Raw genomic sequence first — 12,954 nt, 5'->3', positions numbered from 1 at the left:
ACAACCACATTTCAAAATTGTGCCTTGTGTATTCTAATGCTCAACAGTAAGTTGAGACCCCAACTGAGTTCCCCAAAAATGTAATAAATAAATTAAAGAAACTACAAAAGGGCACCAGTTGCCCATCCATGGTTTAGATGGTACAATAATTCTCTACACTATACTTGCTTGATTTGTCACACAAACTGAAATTAGATACTATTTCTACATAGTGCATATTTCATTTAGTCAACTATAACTACATTTTACAAAAAATATTTTCCCTGAACAAAAACTAATGACGATAACGAGACGAGATATATAAATATAACAAATGAGTTTTCATTTCAGATGAAGAAAATGTGATGAGACAAGAATTCCACGAGACATTACATTTGCCATGAAGTGTCTTTTTATCTGTTTTGTTCAGGCATACGCATGCATGCCTTTGCAGAATATTTTTTAAGTAACTGTCCAGTGAAAATCTCACTTTTAAAAGTTCATATTCTGTTAACTCATAACCAAATAATGTTGACTCGTCCTTTGTGACCAGAGCACACTTCAAAAATCCAACCTCAAACTTGTTTCAAACCAGCTGTTTCAAAAATGCTTGCTACTTACTTATATAACGTGACGTAATGTTGACTCATTGGCTGAGCTGGCCAATCAGCTGTTTACTTTCATTAATATTTTTAATGACCGGTATTCGCCTTCACCATTCTGTTGTTGGAGTTAGGGCTGTGCGGTGTACCGTATTTAAGCAATAAGGCCAGAGTGGTTGCGGTATATGACCAATACACCACGGCTAAGGGCTGTTCTTACACACAACGCAATGTGGAGTGCCTGGATACAGCCCTCAGCCGTGGCATATGGGCCATATACCACAAAACCCAGAGGTGTCTTATTGCATTATAAACTGGTTATCAATTGAATTAGAACAGTAAAAATACATGTTTTCTCATACGTGGTATATGGTCTGTTATAAACTGTGTGGTTCGAGCGCTGAATGCTGATTGGCTGACAGTCGTGGTATATCAGACTGTATGACAAAACATTTATTTTTACTGCTCTACTTACATTGGTAACCAAAGTCTGTTAAAGTCTGTAAAGAAATAATAATATCTCCTCTCTTACTTTCATATTGGCCATTTTTGCTCTGATCACGTCAGAAGCTGCATTGCCATGTTGCAGTGGCTTTTTCCCAATTTTTTAAATACGAATGCTGTTTCAATATTTATTTGCCACATCCACAGGACACAACAAGTGTAAAACAGTACAGGAGAGTGGGGTAAGTTGAGTATTTCATTCAGCATCACTCCGTCAATGGAAATATAGTATTATTTCTAACAATGATATCTACATACATTTCAGGATGTTGTGAATCCCTGGAAATAATCAGAATTCATGTAAACAGTACAGTTTTGAAAACAGCTTGTTCAAAAACATTGTATTTTGACAAAACCTACCCCTGGTATGGACAGGATAAGTTAAGCTGCCTACAAATGTCTGTAGTGAATTAAATATTACCACTACCTTTTTAAAATTTTAGTTTCCAAGATGGCATAGCAGTCAGACGTCCTTTGTCCTCGTCTTGTCATGTCCCGTGTACATACAGTGGGGGGGAAAAGTATTTAGTCAGCCACCAATTGTGCAAGTTCTCCCACTTAAAAAGATGAGAGAGGCCTGTAATTTTCATCATAGGTACACTTCAACTATGACAGGCAAAATGAGGGAAAAAAATCCAGAAAATCACATTGTAGGATTTTAAAGAATTTATTTGCAAATTATGGTGGAAAATAAGAATTTGGTCAATAATAAAAGTCTATCTCAATACTTTGTTATATACCCTTTGTTGGCAATGACAGAGGTCAAACGCTTTCTGTAAGCATTCACAAGGTTTTCACACACTGTTGCTGGTATTTTGGCCCATTCCTCCAAGCAGATCTCCTCTAGAGCAGTGATGTTTTGGGGCTGTTGCTGGGCAACACAGACTTTCAACTCCCTCCAAAGATTTTCTATGGGGTTGAGATCTGGAGACTGGCTAGGCCACTCCAGGACCTTGAAATGCTTCTTACAAAGCCACTCCTTCGTTGCCCGGGTGGTTTGTTTGGGATCATTGTCATGCTGAAAGACCCAGCCACATTTCATCTTCAATGCCCTTGCTGATGGAAGGAGGTTTTCACTCAAAATCTCATGATACATGGCCCCATTCATTCTTTCCTTTACACGGATTAGTCTTCCTGGTCCCTTTGCAGAAACACAGCCCCAAAGCATGATGTTTCCATCGCCATGCTTCACAGTAGGTATGGTGTTCTTTGGATGCAACTCAGCATTCTTTGTCCTCCAAACACGACGAGTTGAGGTTTTACCAAAAAGTTATATTTTGGTTTCATCTGACCATATGACATTCTCCCAATCTTCTTCTGGATCATCCAAATGCTATCTAGCAAACTTCAGACGGGCCTGGACATGTACTGGCTTAAGCAGGGGGACACGTCTGGCACTGCAGGATTTGCATCCCTGGCGGCGTAGTGTGTTACTGATGGTAGGCTTTGTTACTTGGTCCCAGCTCTCTGCAGGTCATTCACTAGGTCACCTCGTGTGGTTCTGGGGGTTTTGCTCACCTTTCTTGTGATCATTTTGACCCCACAGGGTGAGATCTTGCGTGGAGCCCCAGATCGAGGGAGATTATCAGTGGTCTTGTATGTCTTCTATTTCCTAATAATTGCTCCCACAGTTGATTTCTTCAAACCAAGCTGCTTACCTATTGCAGATTCAGTCTTCCCAGCCTGGTGCAGGTCTACAATTTTGTTTCTGGTGTCCTTTGACAGCTCTTTGGTCTTGGCCATAGTGGAGTTTGGAGTGTGACTGTTTGAGGTTGTGGACAGGTGTCTTTTATACAGATAACAAGTTCAAACAGGTGCCATTAATACAGGTAACGAGTGGAGGACAGAGGAGCCTCTTAAAGAAGAAGTTACAGGTCTGTGAGAGCCAGAAATCTTGCTTGTTTGTAGGTGACCAAATACTTATTTTCCACCATAATTTGTAAATAAATTCATTAAAAATCCTACAATGTGATGTTTTTTTTCCTTCTATAAACTCAACTTCAAAACACTCTCCCTGCAACCCGCCTCACCAATTTATATTTTTAAAAAAGTATTATTCACCTCAAAATCTGAAATCCACAACAGAAGCTAGCCAGAAGCTAGCCAGTTCACTGGCTTACGTTAGTATTCAGCTAACCACGGTTGGCGGTCATCAGCTATCCTTTAGCTCGAAAAGCTATCGGCAGTTTTGTACAACGCAACTCAAACCAGAGCATACCGGACATATTTTCTCTCCATATCCCCGGATTTCTACCACAAGCTCTGGACATTTACACTTGGTTCTTGCAGCTAGCTAGCTGCTATCCGAGTGACTATTGGCTTACGTCGGTCCCGGAGCAAACATAAATTATTCCGGAGCTAGCCAGCTGAAGAGTTCTATAAGCCACTCCTGAGCTACAATCACTTATCCAGACCCGTTTTACTGCTGACGCGGAGCCCCACCGGGCCTTCACGACTGGAATACCAACGTTATCTGCCCGTGGGAGTTATCCAACTGGCCCCTCCATCGCGACGTTACCTGAACGCCCATCTGCGGCCCGCTAATCGTTAGCTATCTTATCGGCTGCTATCTAAATAGGGCCATCTGACAATTTTCTTGGGTCACTATAACTATGTCTATTTTGCCAATTGGATTGGTCCCCTCTACCACACGGAACCCCACTAATCTACAAATGGAAACGCACGAGGTGGCTAAAAACAGACCTCCATCATCTGCCAGGTTGCTACCCATGGCCTGGCTAGCTGTCTGAATCGCCGTGACTCCAACCATCCTCATTACTCACTGGACCCTTATGATCACTCGGCTAAGCATGCCTCTCCTTAATGTCAATATTCCTTGTCCATTGCTGTTCTGGTTAGTGTTTATTGGCTTATTTCACTGTAGAGCCTCTAGCCCTGCTCATTATACCTTATCCAATCTTTCAGTTCCACCACCCACACATGCGATGACATCACCTGGTTTCAATGATGTTTCTAGAGACAATATCTCTCATCATCACTCAATACCTAGGTTTACCTCAACTGTATTCACATCCTACCATACCTTTGTCTGTACATTATACCTTGAAGCTATTTTATCGCCCCCAGAAACCTGCTCCTTTTACTCTCTGTACCAGATGTCCTAGACGACCAATTCTCATAGCTTTCAGCCGTACCCTTATCCTACTCCTCCTCTGTTCCTCGGGTGATGTAGAGGTGAATCCAGGCCCTGCAGTGCCTAGCTCCACTCCTATTCCCCAGGCGCTCTCTTTTGATGACGTCTGTAACCGTAATAGCCTTGGTTTCATGCATGTTAACATTAGAATCCTCCTCCCTAAATTTGTTTTATTCACTGGTTTAGCACACTCTGCCAACTCGGATGTCCTAGCCGTGTCTGAATCCTGGCTTAGGAAGACCACCAAAACCTCTGAAATCTCCATCCCAAACTATAACATTTTCAGACAAGATAGAACGACCAAAGGGGGTGGTGTTGCAATCTACTGCAGAGATAGCCTGCAGAGTTCTGTCCTACTATCCAGGTCTGTACCCAAACAATTTGAACTTCTACTTTTAAAAATCCACCTCTCTAAAAACAAGTCTCTCACCGTTGCTGCATGCTATAGACCACCCTATGCCCCCAGCTGTGCTCTGGACACCATATGTGAACTGATTTCCCCCCATCTATCTTCAGAGCTCGTGCTGCTAGGTGACCTAAACTGGAACATGCTTAACACCCCAGCCATCCTACAATCTAAGCTTGATGCCCTCAATCTCACACAAAGTATCAATGAACTTTCCAGGTACCACGCCAAAGCCGTAAACATGGGCAACCTCATAGATATCATCCTGACCAACTTGCCCTCTAAATATACCTCTGCTGTTTTTAACCAAGATCTCGGCAATCACTGCCTCATTGCCTGCATCCTTAATGGGTCAGCCGGTCAAATGACCTCCACTCATCAATGTCAATCGCTCCCTGAAACACTTCAGCGACCAGACCTTTCTAATCGACCTGGCCCCGGTATCATGGAAGGATATTGACCTCATCAAGTTAGTGGAGGATGCCTGTTGTTTTTTTTAAATGCCTTCCTCACCATCTTAAATAAGCATGCCCCATTCAAGAAATTTAGAACCAGTAACAGATATAGCCCTTGGTTTCTCTCCAGACCTGACTGCCCTTAACCAACACAAAAACATCCTATGGCGTTCTGCATTAGCATCGAACAGCCCCCGTGATGTGCAACTTTTCAGGGAAGTTAGAAACCAATATACACAGGCAGTTAGAAAAGCCAAGGCTGGGGCCTCCCGGGTGGCACAGTGGCCAAGGGCGCCATACTGCAGCGCCAGCTGTGCCACCAGAGACTCTGGGTTCGTGCCCAGGCCCTGTCATAACCAGCCACGACCGGGAGGTCCGTGGTGCAACGTACAATTGGCCTAGCATCATCCGGGTTAGGGAGGGTTTGGCCGGATATCCTGGTCTCATCACGCACCAGTGACTCCTGTGGCGTGCCGGGCACAGTGCACGCCAACCAAGGTTGCCATGCGCATGGTGTTTCCTCCAACACATTGAGAAGCAGTGCGGCTTGGTTAGGTTGTGAATCGGAGGACGCATGACCTTCAACCTTCGACTCGCCCAAGCCCGTACAGGAGTTGTATCGATGAGACAAGATGTAGCTACTAACAATTGGATACCACGAAAAAGGGTTAAAAAAAAGAAAAGCCAAGGCTAGCTTTTTCAAGCATAAGTTTGCTTCCTGCAACACAAACTCAAAAAAGTTCTGGGACACTGTAAAGTCCATGGAGAATAAGAAAACCTCCTCCCAGCTGCCACTGCACCGAGGATAGGAAACTCTGTCACCACCGATAAATCCACTATAATTGAGAATTTCAAGAAGCATTTTTCTACGGCTGGCCAGGCTTTCCACCTGGCTACCCCTACCCCAGTCAACAGCACTGCACCCCCCACAGAAACTTGCCAAAGCCTTCCCCATTTCTTCTTTTCCCAAATCCAGTCAGCTGATTTTCTGAAAGAGCTGCAAAATCTGGACCCCTACAAATCAGCCGGGCTAGACAATCTGGACCCTTTATTTCTAAAATTATCTGCCGAAATTGTTGCAACCCCTATTACTAGCCTATTCAATCTCTCTTTCGTGTTGTCTGAGACTCCCAAAGATTGGAAAGCAGCCGCGGTCATCCCCTTCTTCAAAGGGGGGGACACACTTGACCCAAACCTCCACAGACCTATATCTATCCTACCCTGCCTTTCTAATGTCTTATAAAGCCAAGTCAACAAACAGATTACCGACCATTTCGAATCCCACCATACCTTCTCCACTATGCAATCTGGTTTCAGAGCTGGTCATGGGTGCACCTCAGCCACGCTCAAGGTCCTAAATGATATCTTAACTGCCATCGATAAGAAACAATACTGTGTAGCCGTATTCATTGATCTGGCCAAGACTTTCGACTCTGTCAATCACCATATCCTCATCGGCAGACTCGATAGCCTTGGTTTCTAAAATGATTGCCTCACCTGGTTCACCAACTTCTTCTCTGATAGACTTCAGTGTGTCAAATCGGGGGGCATGTTGTCCGGGCCTCTGGCAGTCTCTATGGGGGTGCCTCAGGGTTCAATTATTGGACCGACTCTCTTCTCTGTATACATTAATGATGTCGCTCTTGCTGCTAGTGAGTCTCTGATCCACCGCTACGCAGACGACACCATTCTGTATACTTCTGGTCTTTCTTTGGACACTGTGTTATCAACCCTCCAGATGAGCTTCAATGCCATACAACTCTCCTTCCGTGGCCTCCAACTGCTCTTAAATACAAGTAAAACTAAGTGCATGCTTTTCAACCGATCGATGCCTGCACCTGCACGCCCGTCCAGCATCACTACTCTGGACGGTTCTGACTTAGAATATGTGGAAAACTACAAATACCTAGGTGTCTGGTTAGACTGTAAACTCTCCTTCCAGACTCACATCAAACATCTCCAATCCAAAGTTAAATCTAGAATTGGCTTCCTATTTCGCAAACAAAGCATCTTTCACTCATGCTGCCAAACATACCCTCGTAAAACTGACCATCCTACTGATCCTCGACATTGGCGATGTCATTTACAAAATAGCCTCCAATACCCTACTCAATAAATTGGATGCAGTCTTTCACAGTGCCATCCGTTTTGTCACCAAAGCCCCATATACTACCCACCACTGCGACCTGTACGCTCTCGTTGGCTGGCCCTCGCTTCATACTCGTCGACAAACCCACTGGCTCCAGGTCATCTACAAGACCCTGCTAGGTAAAGTCCCCCCTTATCTCAGCTCGCTGGTCACCATAACAGCACGCGCTCCATCAGGTATATCTCTCTGGTCACCCCCAAACCCAATTCCTCCTTTGGCCGCCTCTCCTTCCAGTTTTCTGCTGCCAATGACTGGAACGAACTGCAATAATCTCTGAAACTGGAAACACTTATTCCCCTCACTAGCTTTAAGCACCAGCGCTGAGAGCAGCTCACAAATTACTGCACTTGTACATAGCCCATCTACTGTATAATTTAGCCCAAACAACTACCTCTTCCCCTAATGTATTTATGTATTTATTTTGCTCCTTTGCACCCTATTATTTCTATTTCTACTTTGCACATTCTTCCACTGCAAATCTACCATTCCAGTGTTTTACTTGCTATATTGTATTTACTTCGCCACCATGGCCTTTTTTGCCTTTACCTCCCTTATCTCACCTCATTTGCTCACATTGTATATAGAATTATTTTTCTATTGTATTATTGACTGTATGTTTGTTTTACTCCTGTCGTTGTATGTGGGCGGCAGGGTAGCCAAGTGGTTAGAGCGTTGGACTAGTAACCGGAAGGTTGCAAGTTCAAACCCCTGTGCTGACAAGGTACAAATCTGTCATTCTGCCCCTGAACAGGCAGTTAACCCACTGTTCCTAAGCTGTCATTGAAAATAATAATTTGATCTTAACTGACTCGCCTAGTTAAATAGAGATCAAATAAATGTGTCGAACTGCTTTGCTTTATCTTGACCAGGTCGCAATTGTAAATGAGAACTTGTTCTCAACTTGCCTACCTGGTTAAATAAAGGTGAAATAACATTTTTATTTTCAAATCATGTCTCCTTTTTTTCCCAAACACAATTCCACACAATCACAATAGCTTTTTGTCTTTGAATAATTGTAAGCATCTCTTAACACAGGCTTAACACCTAACAACCACGTTGTACTTTTTAAAACACTTTTAACATAGGCCAGGCCCTGTTGTGACCTCATATCCCAGCGATAATGCCTTGAATTACGCCTGGGAAGAAAACACTTCAATTTGCTCAACTTGCCATTTGCTCAACCATTGGCTCAATTTACCTCATGGCCATTGGCTCAACTTACCCCAAGGCAAACATTTGGACTATATTAGCCCGCATAGGGCTAATATACACTTTCATGCTAGGTTTATTGAAGCTTATAGAGATGCCAACTGATGTATAGAACAATAGTATCTACTTTGGTTTAGGTACAATACATTCTTTTGACTTTGTCAAAATCTGTTTTTTGGACTTGCTTACCACTTTTTCCATGTGGTTTCTTCCTTCACAGACTCAATGTTAATGATGACCACTTCCTAAATATTTGGTCATATTATACATTTTGTGTATGTTTTCCTAGAAACAAGGGAGGCCCAACTTAACCCTTCGGCCCAACTTAACTCTTCGGCTCAACTTAACCCTTCGGCTCAGCTTAACCCTTCGGCTCGGGCTTAACCCTTCGGCTCAGCTTAACCCTGCGGCTCAACTTACGTCTTTGGCTCAATTTACCCCACTCTCCCCTTCAGTGAAATTCTTACCTTGAGAGCTATGTAATATCACCTTTTACATACTGTAAGTATTCAGACCCTTTACTCAGTACTTTGTTGAAGCATCTTCAGCAGCGATAACAGCCTTGACTCTTCTTGGGTGTGACGGTACAAACTTGGCCCAACTGTATTTGGGGAGTTTCTCCCAGTCTTCTCTGCAGATCCTGTCAAGCTCTGTCAGGTCTCTCCAGAGATGCTCAATCTGGGTCAAGTCTGGGCTCTGGCTGGGTCACTCAAGGACATTCAGAGACTTGTCCCGAAGCCACTCCTGCATTGTCTTGGCTGTGTACTTAGGGTTGTTGTCCTGTTGGAAGTGAACCTTTGCCCCAGTCTGAGGTCCTGAGCGCTCTGGATCATCAAAGATCTCAATGTACTTTGCTCCATTCATTTTTCTTTCGATCCTGACTAGTCTCCTGGTTCTTTCTGCTAGACAACTTGCCACCACCATGCTTCACCGTAGGGATGGTCCCAGGGTTCCACCAGATGTGACGCTTGGTATTCAGGCCAAAGAGTTCAATATTGGTTTCATCAGACTAGAGAATCTTGTTTCTCATGGTCTGAGAGTCTTTATGTGCCTTTTGGCAAACTCCAAGCGGGCTGTCATGTGCCTTTCACTGAGGACTGGCTTCCGTCTGCCCACTCTACCATAAAGGCCTGATTGGTGGAGTGCTGCAGAGATGGTTGTCCTTCTGGAAGATTCCCCCATCACCACAGAGGAACGAGTTCGGTCAGAGTGACATTGGGTTCTTGGTCACCTCTCTGACCAAGGCCCTTCTCCCCCAATTGCCAGCTCTAGGAAGAGTCTTAGTGGTTCCCAAGTTCTTCCATTTAACTGTGTTCTTGGGGACCTTCAATGCTGCAGAAATTGTTTGGTATCCTTCCCCAGATCTGTGTCTTGACACAATCCTGTCTCTGAGCTCTAATTCCTTAGACCCCATGTCTTGGTATTTGCTCTGACATGCACTGTCAACTGTGGGACCTTATATAGGCAGGTGTGTCTCTTCCAAATCATGTCCAATCATTTGAATTTACCACAGGTGGACTCCAATCAAGTTGTAGAAACATCTCAAGGATGATGAAAGGAAACAGGATGCACTACACTCTCAAAGCAAAGGGTCTGAATACTTATGTAAATAAGGTATTTCTGTTTTTTATTTGTTAATATATTTGCAGCAAAAAACTGTTTTTGCTGTCATTTTGGGGTATTGTGTGTTGATTGATGAGGAAAATGTTTTATTTAATAAATTTTAGAATTAGGCTGTAACGTAATATAATGTGGAAAAAGTCATGAGGTCTGAATACTTTCCAAATGTAAACAGGAATAATAGTGACCAGTAGCAGGATAAATAGATAAATGTTATTGGAAATTGATAATCAATGGACAGCAGCGTAATGGAGTAATACATCTCATCAATAATATTTTTAGCAGCCGCATAGGTTGTGTCTGAGAGGGTAGAGATCTGTGGATGGGCATAGAGTCAGTGTGGATAGTCTGTGGGAGAGAGGGAGCAGTAGTTGTTAGCCATTTAACGGTCTTATAGCCAGGAGATGGAAGCTGTTTAGGAGTCTGTTGGGCTGAGCCTTGATGTACCACCTACCGGATGGGAGCTTGGAGAAGAGTCTTTGTCAATTTTTCAGGCCTTTCTAAGACAACGCCTGGCATATACGATTTGCTAAATAGTATTACTGTAATAATTCTGTCATTGTTGGGAAGCTCAGATACTTACCTCTTTAAGTGAATCATTGTAATTCATCCCCCTCAGATGGTTATGACGAGGAGAGAATTGGAGCTGTAAATTGTTTAAACTTTATCCAGCTATTTAATCATAGCCAGAATTAACCATAGAGTATGCTACAATCTACCACAATAGCAATGTTGCCAACTAAGATATAGGAGGTTATTGTAGTTGGACAAGGCTATTGTAGTTGGACAAGGCTATCTGAATTTAAGCATCTCTTAACACAGGAAGTTAGAGGTAAATATCAATTATTCAATGAAAAAAATGACTGACTGAAACTAGACTAAAACGGTCCAGACTTTTAGTCGACTGACAATAACATCAAGGATTCTTCAATAAAATCTTTGTTGTTCATTGAGAAATAGTGCACCAAAAATCGAAGTTAGATATAAAATTGTGTGATTAAGATCTCCTCTGCAAAAAGGTCTAAATTAATGACAGGAAGCTTGAGGAAGCGTATACTGGCTACGGAATCTCAAAATCGAATAACAGCACTGTGGCTGCTTTTTTCTCGTATTTGAAGTGAAAGTCTTAAGGGAGTATGCGTTCACGCCAGCCATACTGAAGCATACAGACGCCTTAAGACTAACATGAAATCTAAAATAGCAGCCAAAATTGTGTGTGTGTGTGTGTGTGTGTGTGTGTGTGTGTGTGTGTGTGTGTGTGTGTGTGTGTGTGTGTGTGTGTGTGTGTGTGTGTGTGTGTGTGTGTGTGTGTGTGTGTGTGTGTGTGTGTGTGTGTGTGTGTGTGTGTGTGTGTGTGTGTGTGTGTGTGTGTGTGTGTGTAACCAGAATGAGCCTCTGTCCTTTGTGCTGTGTGACAGTGAGGACAACCCACTGAAGGCTAGCCAATGTTCCCTGGATCGGGGCATGGGAGGGGACAGCGACTATGGGGACGAAGAAGAATGCCAGTTCAACGAAGATGGCTCATTTATCGGTGAATACTCTGGCCACAAAAACAGAGGCTCTGTAAGACCCAGCCCAGTCACTGCGTGAAGAGACAAATGCTTCCTTCGGACTTCCCTCTGAAGGGTGTGTGACAACAAAAGGAAATGAATGGCATCATCTGTGTGATGCATGACATTGATCAGAAATGTTAAATTCCTGTCAATCACAATTGTATATGATGCATATTTATTTTGTACCTCCACATTGTGACGGATTCATTAGGAAATGTTTTCACATTCTGGTAGACAGGATTGGACATCTGCAGTTTTAATATACAGTACCAGTCAAAAGTTTGGACACTTTATTTTCACTATTTTCTATATTGTAGAATAATAGTTAAGACATCAAAACTATGAAATAACACATATGAAAACATGTACTGTAGTAACCAAAAAACAAATCAAATTATATTTTCTATTTTATATTCTTCAAAGTAGCCACCCTTTTTTTTACGACAGCTTGCACATTCTTTGCAATCTCTCAACCAGCTTCACCTGGAATGCTTTTCCAACAGCTTTGAAGGAGTTCCCACATATGTTGAGCACTTGTTGGCTGCTTTTCCTTCAGTCTGTGGTCCAACTCATCCCAAACCATCTCAATTGGGTTGAGGTACGGTGATTGTGGAGGCCAGGTCATCTGATGCAGCACTTCATCACTCTCCTTCTTGGTCAAATAGCCCTTACACAGCCTGGATGTGTGTTAGGCCACTGTGCTGTTGAAAAACAAAATATAGTCTCACTAAGCGCAATCCAGATTGGATGGAGTATCGCTGCAAAATGCAATGGTAGCCATGCTGGTTAAGTGTGCCTTGAATTCTAAGTAAATCACTGACTGTGTCACCAACAAAGCACCATCACACCTCATCCTCAATGCTTCACGGTGGGAATCACACATGTGGAGGTCATCTGTTCACCTACTCTGTGTCTCAAAACATGGCGGTTGGAACCAAAAACCTCCCATTTGGACTCATCAGACCAAAGGACAGATATCCGCCGAGGTAATTTCCATTGCTCGTGTTTCTTGGCCCAAGCAAGTCTTTTCTTGTTATTGGTGTCCTTTGGTAGTGGTTTCTTTACAGCAATTCGACCATGAATGCCTGATTCACACAGTCTCCTCTGAACAATTGATGTGTCTGTGACTTTTATTTAGGCTGCTTTCTGAGGCTGGTAACTCTAATGAACTTATCCTCTGCTGCAGAGGTAACTCTGGGTCTTCCTTTCTTGTGGTGGTCCTCATGAGAGCCAGTTTCATTATAACGCTTGATGGTTGAACTTGCACTTGAATAAACTTTCAAAGTTCTTGAAATGTTCCGTTTTGACTGACCTTTATGTCTT

At 43.1% G+C, this 12,954-nt stretch overlaps 1 protein-coding gene across 8 annotated transcripts in view; it reads left to right on the top strand.

Moving 5' to 3' along the window:
* Positions 1–12,220, top strand: part of LOC124031958 (neural cell adhesion molecule L1-like protein) — a 364,252-nt gene extending 352,032 nt beyond the window's left edge. For 6 of the 8 annotated variants that reach the window (XM_046343821.1, XM_046343826.1, XM_046343822.1 and 3 more), the window contains one exon: positions 11,497–12,220. In XM_046343821.1, coding sequence (XP_046199777.1) covers positions 11,497–11,668 — 172 coding nt within the window. In that variant the 3' untranslated portion in view covers positions 11,669–12,220. Of the gene's footprint in view, positions 1–1,232; positions 1,268–11,496 lie in introns of all 8 variants that reach the window. The other 2 variants (XM_046343824.1, XM_046343823.1) reach the window with 2 other exon arrangements.
* Positions 12,221–12,954: the final 734 nt, after the last annotated feature.

This window comes from Oncorhynchus gorbuscha, linkage group LG03, assembly GCF_021184085.1.
Source record: "Oncorhynchus gorbuscha isolate QuinsamMale2020 ecotype Even-year linkage group LG03, OgorEven_v1.0, whole genome shotgun sequence".
Classification (NCBI taxonomy): Eukaryota; Metazoa; Chordata; class Actinopteri; order Salmoniformes; family Salmonidae; genus Oncorhynchus; species Oncorhynchus gorbuscha.
This window is presented reverse-complemented; position numbering and strand designations above follow the sequence as displayed.